This window comes from Sus scrofa, chromosome 14 (assembly GCF_000003025.6).
Source record: "Sus scrofa isolate TJ Tabasco breed Duroc chromosome 14, Sscrofa11.1, whole genome shotgun sequence".
Lineage (NCBI taxonomy): Eukaryota > Metazoa > Chordata > Mammalia > Artiodactyla > Suidae > Sus > Sus scrofa.
Window position 1 is genome coordinate 21,132,155 of NC_010456.5, and position 25,491 is coordinate 21,157,645.

Sequence of the window (25,491 nt, forward strand, 5' to 3'; positions counted from 1 at the left end):
AGGGATATTCTCGGTTAGTATTTTGTTTGCACTAAACACTTATCAGCATTTGAACATTTTAGTTCAGTGTGTTTTCAGTGTCTCTGGGTTGATGATGGGGACTGTGAAGCAAAGGAAAAAGCATAACTCGAAAAAGAAGGAATATTAAAATTTTCAATTTTATTTTAAACATAGATTGAAAAGTATGGATTCCCTTCTGATCTTACCCTTTCACCTCGAGAAATGGTCCAGCTTTATGATACCATGTTTCATTTCTGGGCAGGTTGGCCCAGGGCTCAGGTAATCCAATTATGCAATTATTTTCAATTGATTATAATGGGTGGTAACTTGACTGTTCAGGAAGACACACTCTCAGTCTTTCTAACCACTTGCCTCTGGTCTTTTAAAATTACTAACGGGCTCTTTCCAAATACGACTGTGCCTTCTCGGACTTGCTTCTTCCTAACACTCTAAGTTTACTGCAATGGGGCGGATGCCCTGAACTCCTGAGAATGTTTCCTCTTTGACTTCCTGGGACAGGACCATCCTCCCGCCTCTGCCTGTGTCTGTTCCAGGTTCCCGCCTTCCTTCTCTCTGCGCCAGCTGCATCCCCTGTTTGGCTGGTTATGCTGTACCTCCTTTCCAAAGAGTTCATGGCCTGCTGTGTTCATGCACCAGAAACCATGGGGAGTGGGAAGGATAGAGATGGGAAATGTCTTTGGATTTTCTTGCATGATCTGGTTCAAGTTTGTGGTCCTTCTTTTCAAGGAGTTATGCCCAGAGGAATTCATTCATTTTAAGAATAAAATAGTCATTAAAAAGTCAGATACTAGAAAATATGAAGAGAGCCTGAAGGCAGAGCTGACCGACTGGGTGAAGAGTGGCTGCGTCAAGCAGGTAGTTTTCCCTCCTGTTTTTGGTGAAGCCCCTCGGTTCTTTGCCGGCTCCATGGGTTACACTGTGCAGTCATTACTCTTTGCTGGGGCTTTGTAATCTTCACCTTTCATTTTAGGATTTTCAGTTGAGCATGAAGTCCAGTGGTTCTGAGATGGGATGGAGAGGAGAAAGAAATCTGGGTCTTTGTCTTGTCCCCTGTGCCACCCTCCCACCTCACTCCACATGCTTGAGTTCTGACAGATGGAGAGCAGGAGGCCTTTGCCTGGTCCTGACATCTGGGCAACGTGGAGAATTGAGTCACAGATACAGGAGCTGTGAAGAGCTTTTGACTCTTTCACTGTCTTTTTGTCTTGAACATTTTTTTTTTGCTTTTATGATTACTTTAATATATAGGAACTATTTTTGTATTAAAACCTTAACCAAGGGTCAGGTGAATTATGCGTATTTATTTTAAGAAAATTGATGGTCTTTTCATTTTGCATTTTTTTCTGTTGTCACATAGTGACGTTTCTGATTTTGGGGGAGTGACATACAGTATACTTTTCCCAGGTGACTTTTTCCCATTATATTTTAGCTTACATTATCTCCTCCCACTCAGAAACAGAGTATAATTAACTTATATTTTCTTCCACTTATTTTGTCACTAAAAACCTTTCAAATATATTTGTAAGTGGTTTTTTGCATGATATGGAGCGAAACTGATTACCCACCTCTTGCCACAGTGGAACCAGCATCCTTACTGAACAGTCTTCTTCCTGACTGATTTGTACTACCTTAAAAAAATTGTATGTTACATTGTGTGTATGTGTCTGTTACTCTTTGTTTTTGTTCTCTAGTGTACTGATGTGTATGTTTCTTTGATGGTTTTTTGCAATATTTTATCTTATACTTTCATTATTATTTTAGATTATATTAACTACAGAAATATAGACAATTGTGAAAATGTTATAGCCCAGAGTAGTCATTCATGTTTTCATTGTGCAGAACTTAAGGTCATTTTCTCATCATTGCTACAGGCCAGGATGGTTCTGAAGCATCTTCGTCCTGGTTCAGTTATTAGTTCAGAAAACATGGCAGATATGTTTCCACTTCTTGTTGAAAAGCTAAAGCAAATGGAGAAGTTACCTGCACTATTTTTTTTGTAAGTCATTTATTTTAATTGATTTTGGCTGTAATTTGTATTCCTTTAAGTCGAGGGAAAGTTACACAAATTTGTTGTAAAATAGCGTTGTTACTCTTTTTGGTGCCCATTTGTCGTCAGAGTGTATATTTTAAAATACACCTTTCTAGTTCGATTCTTAAAAATATAATTTTACTATGCTATTATGCACTGCCTTCTTTAGTTTCCTTCTCCATTTCTGGTCTTGATAATTTTCAGTGTCTAACATCTAGTTTCCTCACGACATGAAAATAATGTTTATGTACACAATTACCCCACAGAAAATTAAAGAGTCCTTGCAGCATGCTAGCTTAGATCCAAAGGTGCCTGGAAGTCTGGACCCTATGTGCTTAGGGATTTCCATTTTGAAAGGTATAAAGCCCAGACTCTGGAGACATTTCCGGGCTCTAGAGACCGGTTTGTCTGGTCTCTAGAAAGAAGTAGTCAGAGTCTGAAAGGTTAGGGTGAGAACCCCACACTCTCTCCATCCTGCCCAAAAGAGCAGCATTTGACTGTATGATCTCAGTTGTACGTGGGATCTAAAAAAGCCCAGGGACGTGGGGGTGAGAGAAATGGGGGGATGCTGATGGAGGTACAAAATTCCAGTTATGCAAGGAATAGGTCCTGGGACCCAGTACCCTCATGGTGACTACAGTTAACCATCCTGTATTGCACACTTGAAAGTGGCCAAAAGTACATTTCAAATGTTCTCACCATAAAAGAAAAAAGATTACTATGTGAGGGGGTGGCTTTTGTTAACTAACCTTATTACAGTAATCACTGTGCTATATATACATATATCAAATCACCATATTTATACCTTATTACATATGTATACAATGTTATATGATAATTATGTCTCAGTAAAACTGAAACAAACACATGGAGGAAAACAAAGGCGGCACTAAAATTCATAAAAGATTTGGTCATCAAGAAATCTGACTGACTTCACTAAACATTGTATTTTCTAGTGAAATAAGTTGGACAGAGAAAGACAAATACTGTATGATATCATTTATATGTGGACTCTAAAAAGTAATACAGGAGTTCCCATCATGGCACAGCAGAAAAGAATCCAACTAGGAACCATGTGGGTGCGTGTTCGATCCCTGGCCTCGCTCAGTGGGTTGAGGTCCAGCGTTGCTGAGAGCTCTGGTGCAGGTTGCAGACATGGCTTGGATCTGGCATTGCTGTGGCTGTGGTATAGACCAGCTACAGCTCCAATTCAACCCCTAGCCTGGGAACCTCCATATGCCAAGAGTACAGCCCTAAAAAGACCAAAAAAAAAAAATAAATAAAAATTAAAAAGTAATACAAATGAAAGTATGTGTAAAACAGAAACTGGCTCACAAATAAGAAAAATTTGCGTTTACCAAAGAAGAGAAGGAATGGGGAGGAACAAATAAAGGGACATGAGATTAGTAGATACAAACTACTACATATGAAGTAGATAAGCAACAAAGGTATATCATATAGCATGGGGAATTATAGCCATTACCTTGCAATACTGCAATAACTGATGTTGGAGTAGAATCTGCAAAAATACTGAATCACTATGCTGTATAACTGAACCTCGTATAATCCCACAAATCAACTATTCTTTAGTAAAAATAAATCTGGAATTACACATATTTACCTAATACTAAGGCTCTTTGATTCTGTTATGAGGCACATCTAAAGACCAGTGTAATCAAACAGAAGAACCACCACAGCAACAATGGAAATAATTTTAAAAGAGCATATTTAAAAATTTTTTTCTCCTCTTTTAAGAGGAGAAGGGGAAGTGTCTCTCTTCCGTATATGGAGAAAATCCATCATCCTCTGTGCTTTGCCTGGGGGTTCCCCCATTGCAGAAAAAAATCTCTGGGGTTCTCCTTGCTGTTGCCCCAAGAGGGGGCTTGTTATTTCCTGGAAAGTGGTTAATGATGGGTCTGCTGACCCAGAGCACCTTCTGTGATTATTCAGGATAAAACTCATAAGACTGGACACTAAAAACTCAGCAGGTGTGTGTCAGGATGACAGCAGTAGATGGACATAGGCTGGAATGTTATTATCAGGTTACTTTCAAGGCAAACATTCTTTTCATTTATTTCCAGATTTAAGTTAGGGGCTGTCGAGGAAAGGGCCCGGAGTGTGAAAACTTTCCTGGAGAAAAAGCAACAGAGAAAAAGGCCCCCTAAAGCTGATAAGGAGGCCCATGACATGGAGAACAAACTTCGAAAAGTTAGAAAATCCATTGAGAAGCAGAAGACAATGTGAGTATGTGGGTAAAGAAATTGGTGGTTGGAAGGTTGAATATTCATGGTCCCAGTGGGAACACACACAGAGTGGGCTATAAGGACCTGTAGCTGTTGTAGGACAGATGGTGAGTTGGGTGGAGGACGGGGTGAGTGTAAGCAGCCTCGTGTTCATGTGGTCCTCACAGAAGTCTGGGGGAGGCTGGGGACAGCCCAGGAGCAAAGGCAGATTGGGGGTCTGACATCGTCCCCCAGAGGAAGCACACCTGTCACAATTCAGCAGGTAGTAGATCACGTCACTCCAGCACATATCAGGTTACTTACACTCCAGCATATGGTAGGTCGCTTTACCCTAGCACATAGTAAGTCACTAACACTCCAGCACATAGTAGGTCACTTACACTCCCACACGTAGTAGGTCACCTATGGTGCCTTGCTGCTGCTTTTGTGTGCCTTCTTCCTGCATTGTTAGCTCTTCCTTGCAGGGAGCAGGGCTTTTCCTCTTTTTATTTCCAGTCTTGGCACTTTGCTCAGGTGAGTTGCTCCATAAACACTTTTGAAGGAATGGTTACTTCCCTCAAAGTTGAAAGAGCTATTAGCGCCTCTCTGACTCGGATTTCCCCAATTCTGGAGCCCTGAGCTCCTGACATCCCGCCCCCCACCTCCTGCAGTGCTGTTTCCTTGGAGCTGATGGAGCCACCAGCCTTTCCTGTAACTAGACAGCTTCTCTCAGGGTGCTGGGAGCCAGGATTTCAAGCTGGATTGGTGACCAGCTATTCAAGCTATAAAAATAAGGAGGATGATTTCATACTGTGTTCAGCACCAGGATCCCACTGAGGGTGTGGGGCCGCTGCTGCCCCTCCCCCGACACATTCCCTTAACATTAGGTGCCCCTTGGGAGACCTGCCACAGGCCGTCTCCTCACCCTTTAAATTCCAGCTGTATTTCTCAGGGTAGGAGCAGAATGTATTTTATCAGAAAGCTTGTTACCTCGATTTAACATGTGAAAGTAGTAGTTAGCGGTGTGGGGCCTCAGTGGTCCTCCGTGAGCTCTGCAAGCTGTCGGGCCAGGCCTTCCTTGTCAGGGTGCTGTCCTGGGGGTAAGGGTGAAGTCAGCGGGAGGTGGGGACACAATGATGGGTACTAGGGCCCTCATCTCCTCCTGCTTGGAGCTGTCTTGGGAGGTATCTGGTTGAGAGACAAACCAAGAAAGGCCAGAAAACCAGGTGTCTGTGCGGGGCAGGGGGTGATGGGGTAGTGAGGGGTTTGGTGGCTAAGGCCAGGCCAGCTCTTGTGGATGTTGTCTCTGGTCAGATTCCCCACAGGGATGGGAGATGGGCCTCCTGGAGGTAATCTGTTGACAGGACTTGCTGGAAAATGAGGGAAGATGCTTAAGGGTGTTGGTTTTGCTGGGGTGTCCCTGGGGTAAGCCTGGCTGGCAGGGCGGGTCTGCATCACCCCAGCTTGGGTCAAGGCTGCTGATCTAGGTGCCTCCTGTCAGCCAGGCTGGGGACCACCCCCCCCACTCTTGGGCCAAGGGTGTGACCTCCCAGGCATTCCTGGGGCCCTTGTCAGCCCAGGGCAAGGTTTCAGGGATTGGTGTCCCTGAGAGAGCCGCTGTGGTGCCACCACCCACAGGAGGAGAGAAGGGGGCTGGCCAGCACTTCCTCCTGGCCTAGTGCCACAAAGGCTGGGAAAGAGGAAGGGCGACAGGTCACCCGGGGAAAACTGGTTTGGCAAGAAGCCTGCTTAGAGCAGGAGTGGAACATGAGGAAAAAAGGGGGATATTTCTGATCGGGGACCACGTGGCCCAGCGGCTACGGTGGAAGAGGCTGCCTCAGAATGGTCCCTGGTATGTGTGTGTGGCTGTGGATGGCTGGGTGGTGAGGAGTCCGGGCAGTCTCAGGCTTCCTGATCTCTCATACCTAAAATTTGTTTTTATAAACAGAGATGAGAAAAGCCTAAAAAAGCCCAGAAACATGGATCAAAGCCTAATCCATGAAGCTGAGCATGATAATCTCCTCAAGGTTCTTGAGAAGAACTTGGAGATCCCCCAGGACTGCACCTATGCTGATCAGAAGGCACTGGATGCTCAGGTGAGCCCTCAGGATGAAGCGGTTCCTGGGAATCATTCTGCTGCTCGGGTCCAGGCTGTGTTGAGTGTGACACCTCAGTGCAGGCCGGAATCCCCATGACTGGCTGTCTGGGCGCACCAGCTCCTGAGGACCCTGGGAGCTCATCTAAGAAGGACAGGGTTAGGGTGAGAGATGATCGTTTTCTTGCTGTTAACTGCTAGCCCTTGGGGGCGGCTGCCCTTTCGTTATTTCTTTCCGTGATGCTGCCTTTCACAGCCTAAATTCTAGACTCCGTCTCACATGCCTCAGCTGAACACCCCGTACCGGTGGCCCAATCCATTTCAAATTGTACAGAGTTTTTCAAAAGCAGAAGCTTCCTATACTGTAGTCGAAACATGCCACCAAAAAGACATTGAAATATCCACAAGTGTGAGCCGTTTCTCCTTCAGAATGCTTTTTAATGCAAATAATGCATGTGCTTGGTAGATAAATTTGAAACTACAAATTAGTAACAGTAAAAGGTATGCCAGCACTCAGAAATAATCACTGCTTTCCTGGATGAACCTTCCAAAATCTTTGCGACTTTACCCACTGCCCCCGACACACAGACACACACACGCAGACACACAGGAGTGACAGTGTGTGCCTGTGTGTATGTGTGTGTGCAGTTGCATTCTGTTGTATCCATGCTTTATGTGAATTCCATGGTCTCATTTTTAACAGCCGTGTCCTTCCACCGTCATTTTCCAGATCCCTGATACCCACTGCATGGCTGATTGTCCAGTGGAAGTTGGATACTTAATTTTCGTTTTCTTTTCTCTCTCTCTCATAAGCAGTGTTTTTCTTACTACCTGTAACTGCACACAGTGCATTTCCTTTGAGGGCATGGGTGTTTTTAAGGCTGTTTGACCCCTTTGCTGTGAGAAGTCGGTGTTGCGGACCACGTGGGCTCAGGTACCGGCTTTGCCTCCTTGGAGAGTCCTCTCTCCCTGCAGGGGGAACTTAGGCAGGCGCACTCCTGTTCCTGGGGCTCACTTACCTCCCACCCCTGAAATGGGGCAAAACCGTTCAAGGCATTCTGCTCAAAGATTTCATACTGTTGCCATTGCCACCATAAAATGCTCTTTGTAGAATTAATTTCAAACAGTTGCCTCATTTAGCTGACCTGTTACAGAGTATTCCTGTTAATTCCATGTCAGCATTTTAAATTCTGATTGAAATTAAAATTAGATAAGCGATTATCCAAATCCCTGAAACACTGGCTTCTTTCAGACTTTGCAGACGGTGTTTGACCGAGTGAAATTAACCCGGAAAGGTGCGGAGCTGAAGGCGTTGGCAGCAAGGGGCGTTGGGTACCATCACAGCTCGCTGAACTTCAAAGAGAAACAGTTAGTTGAGATCCTTTTCAGGAAAGGATTTATTAGGGTAGGTCAAGTTCTTCATTCTAAAATTTGAAACTCTGTCTGTATATGAACACCCATAAAAGTAGAAAATCACTGCTTTTTACTCATCTAATTATGGTTGTTTTTTTTTTTTTTTAAATGACCCACAATAGCACTGCATGTCCATCTCATGCAATTGAGATGTTTGAAATGTATCAGTTCATCTCTTTTTGTGAGATTAAAATAGTCCCTAAACAGGTACTTTCCCACCCATTTCTATTGTGAAATGCATCTGTGGCGACCTTGGAACAAACCCCCCCCCAACACCGCCCAGCTTTTCATTTATAACGTCTAGGGCATTTTGTCAGCTGTCCCGTGGTTTTGTCTACAGATGTCTTTTCGTGGGCATGGAGGACATTCATGGCAGTGTTTCGGTCACATCTTTTCTCAGTGTAATAGCTGAAATGAGAACAAAGGTGGGTCTCGTCCTGGAGCCCAATGCACGTCTCAGCAGATGTTAGTCATGTCAGCCTTGGGCTCTGTCCTGGCACTGATGGTGGACCAGGTGGGGAGTTTTGCAGAAATCGCTCACCATCCAGCCTTTGTGTTGTACTCCATGCGTCCTGTAGGATAGCCTGCATAAGTGCATGGAGTTTTTATGGAACTTCCTGGTCAATTCAGACCCTGAATAATATTTAAAAATAGACCCTGACTTTTTCTAATTATCCATGTTAATTTTTTGTTTTATGTACATCGTATTTGTGTGTGTGTGTGTGTATGGGGTGGATTCTGTTACTCTCTCTTTTAATCTAGAGGAAAATCTGACACCCTAATTTAAGGGTAATTCTGTAACCTGGAAAAAACCAAAATATATCATTAACAACTTTATTTAGCTTTTTTTAAACTGATAACAATGTATTTATTTATTTTAAAAGTAGATATTTAGAAACAAAATTTTTTACATCATTATAGATTAAAGAGGCACACTTGGGAGTTCTTGTCATGGTGCAGTGGAAAGGAATTTGACTAGGAACCATGAGGTTTTGCAGGTTCGATCCCTGGCCTCGATCAGTGGGTTAAGGATCCGGCGTTGCCGTGAGCTGTGGTGTAGGTCGAAGATGAGGCTCAGATCTGCTGTGACTGTGGCTGTGGCGTGGGCTGGCAGCTGTAGCTCCCGTTCAACCTCTAGTGTAGGAACCTCCATATGCCTATAGGCTGCAGGTGCAGTCCTAAAAGACAAAAAAAAAAAAAAAAAAAAAAAGAGGCACACTTATTTTGATCAGCATATCCTGGGTCTAAAATAGTGCCTGTTAAATAGGAGTTGCTCAGTTACTGTTAGCTTAATAAATGGATAACTAGATCACTCTAAAAAAGGCCCTATGGAAACAGCAAGAGCTTTGGTATTGAGAATGCATTTTCAAAAAGGTATTATTCTAGTTACATTTGAAATTTAATGTTCTTTCTTTTCCCATCTGTGTTCTTATTGAAGAACTTTTTATAAAAGCAGCTAAGATATGATGTGTTTTATTTTGACCGGTAATAGAGTTCAGGTTCAGAATAATTAGAGAAAATTATTCCATATACTTAAACATTAACTTAAACCATGGCTTTCTGAAAATCAACATAAAAAGAAAGAGAGGGCAATAAGAAATATCTAACATGACATGAAAAAATGAGTAAAAGTGGATCATTTGAGAAGCTTTAAAGCCTTCACTACTCCTTTTCTGGTTGGTTATTATGGCAAATCAGGGAAAGAAGTGAAACTTTATTTTGCACTTATTACTTAGATATGTTTTTTTCCATAGAGGTTAAGCTTCATAAATAGGCTTTAGTGGATGAAGCCAGCAACTGCCCCTAAGTGGGTCTGCAAAGTGTTACTGCCTGGGGTGGGTAAAGTCCCTTTCGGGTCATTTGTTACAAAGTCTCTCCTGAGCACCTGCTCTGTTCTGGGCACTCTTCTCAGTAGGGGATAGGGCAGGGGGTCTGGGGCAGGACAGTAAACACACAGGCGATGCCCCTGGAGGTGGCCATTAATGCCGGAAGGGGGATAGCGAGGGGGGGTGGACATCTTGGAGGTGCTGGTCTGGAAGTTTCTTTTTGACCTTTTTTTTCCTTTTTAGGGCTGCAGGTGCGGCTTATGGAAGTTCCCCAACTAGGGGCTGTGTCAGATTTGCAGCTGCTGGCTTACGCTGCTGGCTTACACTGCCGCCTTACACTGCCGCTTACAGCAACGCCAGATCCTTAACCTACTGGATGGAGGCCAGGGATTGAACCTACATCCTCATGGAGACTAGTTGGGTTCATTTCCCGACTAGTTCCGACGACCACAATAGGAGCTTTTCTCTTTGGCATCCGAGCAGCACTCTGAGCAAACTAGGTCTACAGACATGTTGGGGGAGAGTACTTTGGCAGAGCAGGGTGGCAGGTTGGCCAGAGCGGGAAGGTATTTGGGCAGTCTGTGATGCTAGAGCTCTTATCTCTAGCCCCTCCCATGGCTTAACTGAAGTTCAAGGATTTCAGTCACTCCATGGCCTTCCATGGAAATGCTGTTTTATGAAGTAACTGGTTTCTTCTCCTTCTAGGTGGTGACAGCTACGGGGACACTTGCTTTAGGAATCAACATGCCTTGTAAATCTGTGGTTTTTGCTCAAAACTCCATCTACCTGGATGCCTTAAATTATAGACAGGTATTGTGATGCAGAAGCCCACTCTGGCATTGAAGACACATGGCCCTGAAATAATAAGAAACATAAGCCTTTGGTTTGCAAATGTGCTGCAGCTACCAGACCTCCATCCCAGCCTGATGGGTGTGGTTAGCTGTGGTATAGAGGGCAGATCCATGACCTTGGGTGTGACCTCTAAAGTGTGTGGTCCTTCTCTCTTGTCTCAGAATAGGGCCACTTATACTGCTCCGCACATTTGCAAGAATTCAGTGAGGTGTTTTCAGGGAAGACACACATGGAGGGCATGTGAGGAATGTTTCCTTGCCCAGCCTCTGTGCCCTGACTCTGCAACCGCGGGTTCTCCTGAGTGCTTCCTTCACCTTTGCTCCTGCATGTGGGCTGCCACAATCCCTCTGCGTTGCCCTCCTTGGGGGTTGCTGAACTTGGGCCCTGTGGTTTCTGTCTCCACTGCCTTTGGCATACATTCCTGGCTTGTGGTATCAAGCAGTTCTCCCGACCCTGCTGTGTCCTGCACACAGTGTGGCCTGTCCTCAGATGGTGTCCCTGCTCAGCGGCATCTGGTGGCTGTTTCTGCCAGATGCATCAGCTCCCAGTGCACTGTTGATCAAGTCCCGTCCCTTCCTCCCTGAACCCTTGTTTCTCTTCCCTGGCGGGCCCTGCTCCTACCCAGTGCAGTATCTTCAGTCTTTCCTCCACGTGACCGACCCCTGTCCTTCTGATTTCTCCTCCTGCCACTGTCCTGGCCATGAACTCTCCACCGGTACAGTCTTTGAGAATCTGACAGGCTGGTGGTATGGTGTTGAGGATGATGAGCTTGGGAGTGGAAATGCCTCCAGGTTAGAGGCATGGTTCTTCCTGGTGTTTGTCTACAGAGCGTTTCCTATTTCCCCCAAGCCCCGGTCGCTGTTCTGCAAAATGGGGATTAGAATCACCTGGTAGAGCTGCTGTTGGCGGGTCTGTATGCAAAGGTGGGAAGGACTAAGCACATGCCAAACCCTTAATAAAGGAGAACCAATGTAATTTTTGTAAAGAGTTTGTTCTTAACTTGCTTTGTACAAGTAGAGTTTCTGAATTTTCACTCCTGTATCTCAGTTTGTGCATTTTTTTTTTTTTGTCTTTTGTCTTTTGTCTTTTTGTCGTTGTTGTTGTTGTTGTTGTTGTTGCTATTTCTTGGGCCGCTCCCGCGGCATATGGAGGTTCCCAGGCTAGGGGTTGAATTGGAGCTGTAGCCACCGGCCTACGCCAGAGCCACAGCAACACAGGATCCGAGCCGCGTCTGCAACCTACACCACAGCTCACGGCAACGCCGGATCGTTAACCCACTGAGCAAGGGCAGGGACCGAACCCGCAACCTCATGGTTCCTAGTCAGATTCGTTAACCACTGCGCCACGACGGGAACTCCAGTTTGTGCAGTTTTTATGTGCCTTGTCACCCAGCACATTTGTGTGTGAGGGAGAGGGAGAGAAAGGGACCAGGGAGAGGGTGGGAAGGGGTGGGGAGGCTTCTGGAAAGCTCAGCTGTAAGTGAACTTGAGACCAGCGTCTAGTCGTTTTTCTTCTTGTTGTTCTTTCATCCATGTATCAATATATATATAAATATCTAGCACCATTGGGGGCATGAAATAAGTACATTATGACAGTAAATGTTTCCTTTTCTGCCCTGTCTCAGTCACCGAGAATCTCCTGCCCAGCACCCATTTGGATCTTAGTTTCATTTGCTTGCACAAAGGCATAGTTTACACCCTCTAACCCAATCTTTCCTTTTCTTTCTTTTTTTTTTTTTGTCTTTTTAGGGCCATACCTACAGCTTATGGAAGTTCCCAGGCCAGGGGTCGAATTAGAGTTGCAGCCGCCAGCCTGCACCACAACCATAGCAACGCTAGATCCAAGCTGCGTCTGTGACCCACACCACAGCTCACAGCAGCACCGGATCCTTAACCCACTGAGCGAGGCCAGGAATCAAACCTGCATCCTCACATGTACTAGTTGTGTTTGTTACTACTGAGCCACGGTGGGAATTCCCACCTCTAACCCAATTCTAAGGCTCATTCTTATTCTTACACTGTGATGGAGAAGGTGTTCAGGGAAGTTTCACTTTGTGATTTCTGTCCTGTTGCCAGATGTCTGGACGGGCTGGACGTCGAGGTCAAGACCTGCTGGGAGATGTGTATTTCTTTGATATCCCATTGCCCAAAATAGAAAAACTCATCAAATCCAACGTCCCTCAGCTGAGGGGGCAGTTTCCTCTTAGCATTTCCCTGGTCCTGAGGCTCATGCTCCTGGCTTCCAAGGGAGATGACCCCGGAGATGCCCAGGCAAAGGTGTGTGCTGCATCTTCGGAGGCTGTGGCACTGTTCCTGGTGGGGCCCTTCTCGTATGTCTGTGGGCACAGCTTCTCGGAGCCCCCAGTCTTATCAATGCCTGGTAATGTCTTGGCATAGGACTAGCGGAGGGTGAAGAGAAATACTTAGTTTTGTTGTCTTCTTAGAGAATTGATGGCCAGATGGGCATTCGGAATTGCCCCAGATCATTGCTTTCATACGTGATAAGCAATGTCCTATAGGAATAAGGTGCTGGCTGTGGAGTTAAAAAAATCTGGGTTACACTCCTGTTTCCACCATGAGGAGCTAAAAGATTTGTTTTTATGATTTTGTAATAAAAGAGTTTATTGTTCATAGAAAAGTAACCTGAGTTTTTCAAAGAATATTTGGCTAATGTGGAAAGTTGAAGGAGGGAAAAAGCAGCCGTAGCTAGTTCCGCTATGCAGAAATAATCCTGTCATCATCTTGGTATTTTTTTTCAGTCATATTTCTAGGCATGGGGGTTTGGTTTTTACACAAAGATATACTTGCATTTAGTCTCCGAATATGGTTATAAACTTATCCTGAAATTTTTTTTTCTTTTTTTTGGGTGGGGGGCCACACCTGCTGCATATGGAGGTTCCCAGGCTAGGGGTCTAATTGGAGCTGTTGCTGCCAGCCTACGCCACAACCACAGCAATGTGGGATCCGAGCCTCATCTGCAACCTTCACCACGGCACATGGCAATGCCGGATCCTTAACCCACTGAGCGAGGCCAGGGATTGAACCTGCAACCTCATGGTTCCTAGTCAGAGTCGTTTCCGCTGCCCTACAATGGGAACTCCCTTATCCTGAGATTTTCTACTCAGATAAATATCCAGTCCACAGTGAGAGATTTAAAATTTATCATTAAACATTCATTTTTCATCCTTATGAAGAGGCATTGGGAAGGGACCTCCCTCCCTGTGTTTTGTTCACTTTGATGCCTTCAAAACGTATTGACCCAAAGTAGAAGTGATGGACTGTACAGCCCTCCCTCCTTCCCTCTATCCCTCTTTCCTCCCTCCCTCCCTTCCCTCCTTCCCCCCATGCCCCCTAGGAATTAGCCCTGGGAGGGGCGGTCTCTTCCCAGCCAGAAAGGTTTCTAGGATGTCATAACACAATAATATGCAGGATAATTGAAATCACAGTACACCTGTGTTATTGTCGAGGGTGTGTTTCTCAACACGGACTGCGTGTGACCACACCGCTCCCCTCCACAGGTGCTGTCCGTGCTGAAGCACTCACTGCTCTCCTTCAAGCAGCCCCGGACCCTGGAGATGCTGAAACTCTACTTTCTGTTTGCACTGCAATTCCTGGTCAAGGAGGTAGGACCAGGCTTCTTCACCTTTTTGTGAAATAGGGTCTGCACCATGCATGTTTCTTGCCATGCCAATTGATTCCAGCTGTTACAAGGTTAGAGCCAATGAGTCATATTACTTATAGTTGATATAATTATCAAAATGGGCCAGGTAATGATTAATCTCCCTATGTTGGTATTGTCCACTGAGGGGGGAAAAAAATGCACAACCTCCAAGTTGAGAGGTATGTTTTAATTGGCAGACATTCTGAGAATGCACCCCTGAGAGGCGACCTCTCAGTAACTCTGAGTAAAAGCTCCATAGAGGCCAGGGGAAAGCCAGGATGTATACGAGTTTTTGCAACAAAGACCAGGTGGACAGAACATCAAAGGATTACTGTTAATAAATGAAAACCAGACACCTCAAGTGAATGAATTTAGTGCTTTCTTATGTGTGGCAAGCTGCAAGTCCCCGGCTCATTGAAATCATTCCTCTGATGTGCACCCCAGCTGTCGGGGGCCAGCATCCTGTGTTTCCCCTCCCGAGTCCCCTGAGAGGGCACTACTGGGGACACTGTTGGCACCATTGGGGCACTATTGGGGGCAGCTGCAGCAGCTGAGGGCTTGATGGGCTTGGCGGTGGGCAGCCCACTTGTCTCCATCCTGGGCCCCCTCAGGGCTCACCATATGGGTGGCCATAATGTGATGGCATGGTGGCTGCAGCATCCTTTACTGGTGTGGCAGGTGACATTTTAGTTCTCAGTACTAGGTACTATATGTTAAGCTGGCATTTTGTAAATTGCTTGTTAATTAATGTCTGTGGTTGAGTCAGACTCATAAATTATTTTGTTCTTTAGGGCTATTTAGATCGAGAAGGTAACCCTGTGGGCTTTGCTGGACTTGTGTCACATTTACATTACCATGAACCTTCTAATCTGGTTTTCGTCAGTTTTCTTGTAAGAGGCCTTTTCCATAACCTCTGTCAGCCAACCAGGAAAGGTAAGCTTGATGTTGCATACCTGTGGTATAAAAATGCTAAAGTGAGGCTGGCACTTGAGGAATATTGTTTTCTACAAAGAAAACACAAGTTAGCATTTAGATAATTTAGAGATACCAAATTAGATAAAATAAAGGTTTTTTTTTTTTTTTTGATCTTTTTGTCTTTTTATGGCCACACCCACAGCATTTGGAGGTGCCCAGGCTAAGGGTCTAATTGGAGCTGTAGCTGCCAGCTTTTGCCACAGCCACAGCAATGCGGGGTCCGAGCCACATCTACACCCTACACCACAGCTCATGGCAACGCTGGATCCTTAACTCACTGAGCGAGGCCAGGGATCAAACTCACAACCTCATGGTTCCTAGTGGGATTCATTTCCACTGCGCCACAATGGGAACTCCTAAAATAAGTTTTATATGCCTACTAATATAGATTATTTGGGAGACAGCTATATTTTGACTATTTAAACATGTCAACTTCTTACTAACCTCAGATTCCTTGACTCCAGGATTCAGAACATATTATTTAATATATAATTTTTTGATAAATACTTGTCTAATGTTGCAGGAAAAGGATATGGAAAGCTATTATGTTTAAAATAACATCCACCATTGATATTTGTGAATATGTTCTTCCAATCATATTTCTTTGAAATACTTTTATAATGTATTTAAATAACCGATAGTGTCTTAATTGCATAATCTAGAATCTTGTTTTCCCCAAATATATTTTTGCCAAAATCACATACGTATTTTATGAATTCCATTTGCAAATGCCCACTTAATGTTTCATTTGATGCAGTTTTTACAAAAGCCATTTTTAACTAAACTGGAGATTTTTGTTTGTTTGTTTGTTTGTTTGTTTTTTTGTCTTTTTAGGGCCGCACCCAGAGTCTATGGAGGTTCCCAGGCTAGGGGTCAAATTGGAGCTGGAACTGCCAGCCTACACTACAGCCACAGCAACTCGGGATCCAAGCCGTGTCTGTGACCTACACCACAGCTCACAGCAATGCCGGATCCTTAACCCGCTGAGCAAGGCCAGGGATCAAACTTTTGTCCTCATGGATGCTTGTCAGATTCATTTCCACTGAGCCATAATGGGAACTCTCTAAACCAGAGATCTTTAAACAATGTCTCTAAAAGAAATGTTTACTTCTTTGTGGCTTTTTTTTTTTTTTCTTTTCAGGGCTGTACCTGTAACATATGGAAGTTCCCAGGCCAGGGGTTGAATCAGAGCTGCAGCTGCCAGCCTACACCACAGCCACAGCAACATGGGGTCCAAGCCACATCTGCGACCTATACCACAACTCACAGCAACACCAGATCCTTAACTCACTGAGCGAGGCCAGGGATTGAACCCACATCCTCATGGATGCTGGTCAGGTTGTTTCTGCTGAGCCATGATGAGAACTCCTCTTTGTGTCTACATTTGATACAGCTCTTGATGCTTGGTGATCTCAGTGCTTTTCACAGCATTACTTTACCTCCCATCATTAACTGGTAGGAACGCTCTATTTTATACAAGGTCAGAGACCCCGAACGTACATTGTTCTGTGGAATGGGGATACTCAGGAAATTCCAGCTCCCAAAAGCCTGTAGGAGGAGAATAATTTCCGGCAACAAGAAGTACGGTTGTGCTTGGTGCTGTGTGTGTATGTGTGTGTATGTGTAGGGGGTTGTATGCAGTTATAAACATGGTAATGGAAGCTTTATGAGGCAGATAATATAGATATTGTTATTTTGTAACTGCGAGCAGTCTGACTCCAGAGCCCAAGACATTAACTGTAACACGTGTTTTCTTTTTTGGCTGCACCTGTGGCATGTGGAAGTTCACAGGCCAGCGATCAAACTTGTGCTGCAGTTGTGACCTACACCACAGCTGTGGCAATGCCAGATCCATGCCTAGCTGGGACACAAAGGCATTTCCAGATGTTGCACTTTTCAACACTGCCGTGCTGAGGGTGAGGGTGGGGAGCGAGTCAGGGTGACCTGCATTCACAGAAGTGTCAGGACAGTGGGCCAGGAGATTATTTGTGGGTGACTTTTACAAAGGCTTAAGTGCTAGGCTAAGGAGATTAGATTTTGTTTAGGCGGCACTGACTTTTGAGGAGGTGAGATGTGCTCGTTAAATGCTTTAGGAAAACTAGTGCTAGACTGAAGAGGGGGTTCCAGGTCAGGGGACAGGGTTCTTTGTGGTTGGAATGATGAGGGTCTGAAGGAGAGAGGGGAAGCCAGAAGGAAAAGGAAGGCACAGATATATAAGACTGCCAGCAGACATAGTCATTCCTTAGTTGCGGGATTTGTTGCATATTTCTAGTTTCCATGAAATAAAATGCAGTAAAACTTTCAATTTAAATGTAAAAAAAGGGATTGATGCTCTTTTTATAACAGAACATTTTTTTCTGTATAGGCTCAAAACTTTTTTCTCAAGACGTAATGGAAAAGCTGGTATTGGTATTGGCAAATCTGTTTGGGAGAACATATTTTCCAGCAAAGTTCCATGAGTCTCCTCCCAAGTTTTATCAATCAAAGGTAAAATTTATGATTCTGATAACATTTAATAAATAAGACCTTTAGATCCTGCCATAAATGATTCAGCAGCAGTAGAATTTTACTCATAGAGATTTATTCGTTTTGTAGAGTAATAATTTCTTTTTCCTGTAATAAATGTTATACTTAATTCACATGTCTTCCCTATAAATCTATCAAAAGGTTAAATGCTTTGAGGAAACATGGGATAAAAATTTTGCTCATGTTTTCCATTTGACTATATAGAAGTATAGTATTTGGTGGCTAAAGAAGGAATGTAGGTAATTAAATGAACTAATAGTCCCCATCATTGAAGCTATGGTTTTCTTAGGATCGTTTTACCTTGAGGTAGGGCTTGAACAAGAAGGGTGGACAGGAAGTGGATGTTGTAAACTATACAGTCCTCGTCAAAATATATTAGAATAGTCATCTTAGAAATCCTCCCTTGACACACAGGGACTGTTACCTGATTTTATTTGCAGCAGTTTCTTTGATCATGATTCCCTATCATTAAACCAACATCAAATACTATTACTAATATAGTCCACTAAAACCTGAGAAAGTTGGGTGGCTGGTTACACCCGATAACCTTAGTGAAAGGTGACAAAGAAAAACAAAAAGAGAAGAGTTGATGGATATTGTCCAGCATCACCATGTGAAATGACAAATCTTAGCCCTCACAGACTATTCTCTAGACCAATGAACACAACACACCTACGAATAGTAGCCACCACTTCCAAAGATTTCCTTGTGGTGGGTGATTGGTTGGTTTGTTTATTTACATTTAACGTGATATTTAGCCCCTTGAGGTATTTTTAAGTGGACAGTAGGTGCCTTGGTAGTGCTGTAAGTAATGCAGCAGTCTCATAAAGTGGACAATAACATATTGTTAACTATAGGTACTATGTTGTACAGAAGATCTCTAGAAATTATTTACCTTGTATAACAAAAACTTTTTATTCAGTGAAAAACAATTCCCCATTGCCACCTCCACCCAGCCCTGGTGATGCCCTTATGCTTCTATGAGTTTGACTATTTTATATGCCTCATCGAAATGGAATCATGGAATATTTGCCCTTCTGTGACTGGTTTATTTTTCTTAACTTAAGGTCCTCTAGGTTCATCCTTGTTAACTTCCTTCTTCTAAGAATTCATAATATTCCATTGTATGAATAGAGCACATTTCCTTAGCTATTTGTTGACAGCTCTATGTGTGGTTTCCACATCTTGCCTACTGTGAATAACACTGCGGTGAACGCGGAGGTACGGGTATCTCTTCATCATCCTAACTTCATCTTTTTGGATAAATCCAAGGCACGGAACTGCTGGATCATATAATAGTTCTATTTTTAATTTTTTATAGAAAAATCATATGTTTTCTTTTTGTAGTGGCTACACCAGCTTACATTTCTACCAACAGTGTATAGGGCTCCAATTTTTCTACATTTGAAATTTTTCTTTAATCTTTTCATCCTTTAACAGCTATGAGGTGATTTCTCATTGTGGTTTTGACCTGCATTTCCCTAATGATTAGTGATGCTGACCAGCTTTTATTATGTATGATGGCCTTCTTAGAAGAAATGTCAATTCGAGTCCTTTGCCCATTTTTTTTTTTTTTTTTTTTTTTTTTTTTTTTTTTTTTTGTCTTTTTGCTATTTCTTTGGCCGCTCCCGCGGCATATGGAGGTTCCCAGGCTAGGGGTCTAATCGGAGCTGTGGCCACCAGCCTACGCCAGAGCCACAGCAACGCAGGATCCGAGCCGCGTCTGCAATCTACACCACAGCTCACGGCAACGCCGGATCGTTAACCCACTGAGCAAGGGCAGGGATCGAACCCGCAACCTCATGGTTCCTAGTCGGATTCGTTAACCACTGCGCCATGACGGGAACTCCCCCATTTTTTTTTTTTTTTTTGATGTTGAGTTGTACTAGATTCTTTTAATTTTGGATATCATCCCCTTATCGGTGAGTGGTTTAGAAATACTCTCTCCCATTCCAGAACTGCCTTTTCACTCCATTGACTTCCTTTGCTGTGCAGAGGTTTTTAGTTGACGTCATCCCACTTGTTTACTTTCAGTTGTGTTGCCTCTGCTTTTGGTGTCACATCAAAAAATTATGGTCAAAACCAATGATGCTGTATTTTCTTTTATGAATTTTACAGTTTTAGGTCTTACACTTAAGTCTTTAATCCATTTTGCATTCATTTTTTAATGTACAGAACACGGTAGGAGTCCAGTTTTAATCTTACATGTGTATGTCACATTTTGTCAACACCATTTTTTGAGAAGACTGTCCTTTCCCATTGTGTGTTCTTGGTACCTTTGTCAAATATCTGCTAACAATATGTATGTGCAAGGTATTTCTGGACCAGAAATACCTTAATTGCCTGAAAATTGATTTATGTCTCTAAATACATATAAGACAAAAAATTAACAAAATGGTAATTATAAAATGTTTTAATTAAATGATAATGCATAAAACAAAGACACATGAGATATGATTCATGCAGTGATTAGAGGGACATTTGCAGCCTTATAACCACATCTTAGAAGAAAAGAAAGCCTGAAAAAGAATCAGTTATCTGATTTGTCAGCTTAAGAAGCTAGGAGAAAACAAAATAATACAAAACAGAATATCTAACCTAAAGTAAATATAAGAAAAGGAATAATAAAGTGAGAACAGAAATAAAGGAAATTGAAAACAAATTGTACAAAAGGGAAATCAGGAATTCCCGTCGTGACGCAGTGGTTAACGAATCCGACTAGGAACCATGAGGTTGCGGGTTCGATCCCTGCCCTTGCTCAGTGGGTTAACAATCCGGCATTGCCGTGAGCTGTGGTGTAGGTCGCAGACGCGGCTTGGATCCCGCGTTGCTGTGGCTCTGGCGTAGGCTGGCAGCTACAGCTCCGTTTTGACCCCTAGCCTGGGAACCTCCATATGCCGCGGGAGTGGACCAAGAAATGGCAAAAAAAAAATAAAATAAAATAAAATAAAAATAAAATAAATGTCCCACTGGGGATTGGGGAAATAAATTAAAAAAAAAAAAGGGAAATCAACAAAGCCTAAATTGTTTCCTTGTTAGGATGAATCAAAGTGATGAACCTTCAGCAAGACTCTGAGGATGGAGACAAAAGTACGAATTACATTTATCAGGAACATGAAGGAGGCATTACCACAGATCTTATAGTGTACATTGAAAGGAACAGAAAAGGATAATAAGACTCTCTTAAGGCCAATACATTTGACTGTGTAGACAAAATGGGCAAATTTGTACAAAATGCAACTTTCTAAAACTAACCAAGGACTATATATATATAAAAAAAAACACTCATGTCTTATATCTATTAAATAAATGCAATCAATTAACTTTCCCATCAAACCCACCATGCCCAGGCTCAGATGGCTTCACTGGTGAATTTTTTCAAAACTTTAAAGAATAATGGCAATCTTTCACAAATTCTCCTAGAGCATACAAAAACGGGGGAGCAAACCCAAACTTAATATCAAAATCTGACAAGAATATTATGAATAATTAGAGATGCATCCCTTTTATGCATCTAGATGGAAGAATAATTAACAAAATGTTAGCAAAATGAATCCAAGTGAGGTTTTAAAAGCTCTCTCAGTCAGGTGAAGTTTATTCCAGGCACAAGGGAACTTATTATTATTGCTTGCTCTCCAAATGTGTCACTAGATTCTTTCAAATATTCGCAGGTCTGATGTCATTTGAAGACATGCTTCTTTTTAAAAGATGGTTTTGGTTAAGTAGCATGAAAAAAATGTTTTAAGAGTAAAGGTATTGGTTTTTATAATGCAGATAGAAAAAAATGAATTTCACCTCAATTTCACAGATGAAAGAATGAAAGAGTTGCATTACTGAACAGGTATGTATAGAATTACATTGTAGCGTTCTTTGCACATCTTTCACACTTTACAGTTTTCGAGGAAGGCATGTCGATCTCTCTGAAAAACATGTGGCCTCCAGTTGTGTTTTTTTTTTAATGATCCCCTTGGTGATGTAGGTGTTCCTGGAGGACCTCCCCAAGGACTTCAAGGATGCTCTAGACCAGTATAACAAGAACGTTACAGAGGACTTTGCCTCCTTCCTGATGATTGTTTCCAGATTGGCTGATATGAAACAGGAGTATCAACTCCCACTGTCACACACAGGTAGGTGTATCTTTGCTCCACTGCGGAACAATTGGAAGAATAAATACTCTTGCCTAAGAATAGTTTATCCAGAAGAGCAGAGCTTGGAAAGGTCAGTCTGTCTTAGAATAAGGGGATCTTTTCCGTTTTCTCAAGAAAGAAAGTGTGCTTATTAAAGTTAGGTAAAGGACAGTGGAGAAATGACATTGAATCGAGTCATGTATAAACCGTCTTGATGAAAGGTTGCTCTTAGGTCAAGCCTGGAAGATGGAGTAAGGGACCCCATGAGAGGAGGAGAAACTAGAGACTATCCATTTTTTTTTTTTTTTTCCTGGAGAGGAGTGGGTGGGTGGTCACGGGCACAAACTCAGTGCTTAGTACCTGGGTCCAGGCTCTGGCTCTGCTGCTACTTAGCAGTGGGGCTGGGGCGGGGGTTGGGGGTTACTCCATATTCATGCCTCAATCTCAACAGACACATGAGGAGGAGGATACCATTATCCACTGAGTTTGGATAATTGAGCTTTAGGTAATTAAGCTGATGACTACAACTATCTTAGTGCAGTAGTAAACCCTATTCACCTTTGCTCTTAATTTTCTTGGGCCCCTGGATGGTAGTCTTCCAGGGGAAAGTAAACAGGAAAAGGTGACAAGGATTAAGGGAAAAGGTTGAGCTTTGGGTAGTAATTTCCTGGTTTCATGTCACCCTCACATCCTCAACTGGGAAAAGTCAGGGAGGCAGAGCTTGTAGCATCCTAGGGAGTATTAGAGTGGAAAGTAGCATGAACAGAAGCAGACCTTAGCAGTAGGCATGGTGAACATCCCGGAGGAATCAAAGAGGACACACAAATATTCTTCCTCCATCACAAATGAGAGCCAACTTTGAATGCACCATCTGGGAAAAGTAGGGGTGGGAAAAGTATTCTTTTCCCATGTGTCATTGCCAAACCTGCTGATCCTGGCTGCTTGAATCACTCTGTCTAGAGAGGTTGTGAGGCAAAGTCTGTAGTCAGTTGGAAGAAGGACCAAGGTAATAACAGTCATTCTGGGCTGAAAGAGTAGACAGTTTAAATATTGTCTTTTATCACCTGTCGATCAAAGCAACTAAAACATAATACAGAATAGTATGAGATTGATAATAATATTAATAGCTGACATTTATTGAATGCGTTCTGTGCCAAGCTGTGCTGCTTACTGATCTGTTTCATTTGGAGTTCATTATGATGTTAGTTTTAAAAACTGAGTGGCTCCCCTTGCAGGGTGGTCTGGAGCAGGTGTGTAAAGTATGGCAGTCTGGCTGAATTTTAAAAACTAATTCTAGCCCAACCTGTTATGGCCAGATTTCTCAGGTGAAGAATGTGAAGACTCCCAACTTGCGTCTTACTTGATGAGCTGCAAGGAGGGGAGAGTCGCCATCTCTCCCTTTGTCTGTCTCTCCGGGAACTCAGATGGTGATTTGCTTTGCCCAGGAACTCTGGACCATGTAAGTGGAAAGTTGGGCTTAAAACAAAAAGTCTTTAAGAAAGAATTGAATTTATATTTCTAGGCAGTTCAGCATGGATTTCAAATTCCCCAAATTGAAAAAAATTCCACATTATCAACAGAAATAAGTAGGAAATGGTGCTTTTGAAGCCAAAGTGATTTCATTATCTCATATACTGGTTTGAGGAACCTGGCTCCATGATACAGAAATCCAGGACTGCCACTTTTCCAGAAATTGACACAGGTTTGCTGTGAAAAGAGCACGTAAAACTAACTTCAGTCATTCCCAGTGTTGCTATAGACACCATAAATCCCATATATCCTGGATCACCTGATGTCCAAAATGGGATACAAAGAACTAGGTGAATTTCCAATAGGCTTAATAATCCATCTGAATGTTGGAATAAACCTGTAGAAATTTAATTTTCCTTATTGAAGTATACTGGATTTACAATGTTGTATTTCTGGTGTATAGCAAAGGCACTCAGCTATACATATATATATTCTTTTCCATTATGGTTTATCACAGGATTTTTCTTTTTTTTTTACTTTAATCAACATTTCTTTCTCACCATTCTAGAAGCTGGGCAGCCCAAGATCAAGGTACTGGCTGATTCAGTTCTTAGCAAGACTTCTTCCTGGCTTGTCAGTGGTCACCTTGCTGTAGCCTCACATGGAAGAGAAAGACCCCTTATGCCTCTTCTTCTTTTTATAAGGGCATTCATGCTGTCATGAGGACCTTACCCTCATGACCTAATGACCTCTCGAATGTCCACCTCCAAATAACATGACAGTGGGGATTAGGGCTTTAAAATATGTGTTTTTTTTGGGGGGGGGCACAAACCTTCAGTCCATAGCACTGTCCTATCAAACTTATTTTAGCCAGAGTGAATTCCTGTTGTAATTATTTTGTTCTCTTTCTTGATGTTGTTTTTCCTTATGGATCTTGGCATTATAATTTACAGGCTTGATCTGAATGTAATTTTCTTTTAGTTTCTTTTTCTCTCTACTATCCCTTTCCTCCTGTCTTCTCTCCATATGCACCTCATTCCTTCTAGTTTTTGCAGACTGCACTTCTAGTTTCTTTCCTGACCACACTGTGGGAGCTTATTTCCAAGCAGGACTTGTCCAGGTGGTTCAGGATTGCCATCTCCTGGTGACACTGAAGATGCATTAGGAATCAGCATGGAGCCAGCAGGCAGCTTGGCTGAGCTCCTGGGGGAGAAGCTGAGTCCTTACTTGGCTGCTCTCCTAGGCCTGAAATTCATCAAGAGTTAAGGCTCTAAGAAGTTCATGGAGTGCGGAGGGTTTCTCCTTCCCACCTTTGGTGAAGCAGTTAAAGCCCTCAGACTTCTCTGAAGCTGAGCATGTGGCCACCACCCACCAACAGCTTCTGGCCCAAAGCCTGGCCTACCCTTTTCCTAAGACCTGCTCATCCTTTTACAGAGACGTTTACCTACATTGGAGCCTTGTGACTTTCCTGTTCTCTCTTTTGATATAGTTATATTTTATAAGTTAATACCTTTTATGTCTTGCTATTTTACATATTACTGTTGGGTGTTTGGAGCAAAGAGCTACTGAAGCATGAATTCACTAAGATGTTATTTGCTTAGATTGACTATTAAAATTTTTTTATCATCTTTGTTCAAGAGCAGAGATTCATGTGATAGATTGGCAAGAAAATATTATAAATTTAGCTAACTGTCATCAAAGCCAGCCCATTTATTTTCCATGGCCCAGTTTTCAAAGGTCAAGAGGAGTCTGAGTGTACCAGCAACAGGCCTCTCTCCCCCTCCTGTTTGTCCTGTTGTCCTGTCCACCATATTTGCTTTCACTCCAGTCTTATCTGTAACACATGACATTGGGTGACTCTGGAAGAGTTGAGGACTACCTGTCCCTCAGGAAAAGTTGGAGGGGAATGGACTTCTAAGCACTAGCATTCATTACAAGAAGGTTGTTGAAGAAAATGTAGCCAAGTCACCCATCAAACTGTGAAAGTTTAACCAGTGGATTATCTGTGAAGAACCAGCTGCAGCAATGACCTGACACAGATGCTGGTCTCCAGAGGAAGCTTCAGGACTCCTTACTAAACCAAGAAAATATTTGGGCAAAACCTCAAGATCATGTTCATGAACATGTAAAAGCTGTGGTTTTGCCCCAATGCAACCCTAATACTTCAGAAATCTGTCCATTGTGATACATTCTAACCCCAATTCCATTGTGTCCTGTAAAACTTACAGCAGTGGCACTATTACAAGGTAATAGTGACCTTTGCTAGTTGTGTGTT

General features: G+C 43.0%; 1 protein-coding gene across 4 annotated transcripts in view; it reads left to right on the forward strand.

The window, feature by feature from the left end:
* Positions 1 to 25,491, forward strand: part of DDX60 (DExD/H-box helicase 60) — an 86,073-nt gene that overhangs the window by 54,664 nt on the left and 5,918 nt on the right. For 3 of the 4 annotated variants that reach the window (XM_021072214.1, XM_021072213.1, XM_021072212.1), the window contains 13 exons: positions 175 to 279; positions 748 to 876; positions 1,893 to 2,017; positions 4,132 to 4,290; positions 6,221 to 6,368; positions 7,620 to 7,772; positions 10,312 to 10,416; positions 12,534 to 12,734; positions 13,976 to 14,080; positions 14,910 to 15,051; positions 17,459 to 17,580; positions 21,599 to 21,746; positions 23,063 to 23,205. In XM_021072214.1, the coding sequence (XP_020927873.1) occupies positions 175 to 279; positions 748 to 876; positions 1,893 to 2,017; positions 4,132 to 4,290; positions 6,221 to 6,368; positions 7,620 to 7,772; positions 10,312 to 10,416; positions 12,534 to 12,734; positions 13,976 to 14,080; positions 14,910 to 15,051; positions 17,459 to 17,580; positions 21,599 to 21,746; positions 23,063 to 23,205 (1,785 nt within the window). Of the gene's footprint in view, positions 1 to 174; positions 280 to 747; positions 877 to 1,892; positions 2,018 to 4,131; positions 4,291 to 6,220; positions 6,369 to 7,619; positions 7,773 to 10,311; positions 10,417 to 12,533; positions 12,735 to 13,975; positions 14,081 to 14,909; positions 15,052 to 17,458; positions 17,581 to 21,598; positions 21,747 to 23,062; positions 23,206 to 23,784; positions 24,848 to 25,491 lie in introns of those variants that run through there. The other variant, XM_021072215.1, reaches the window with a different exon arrangement.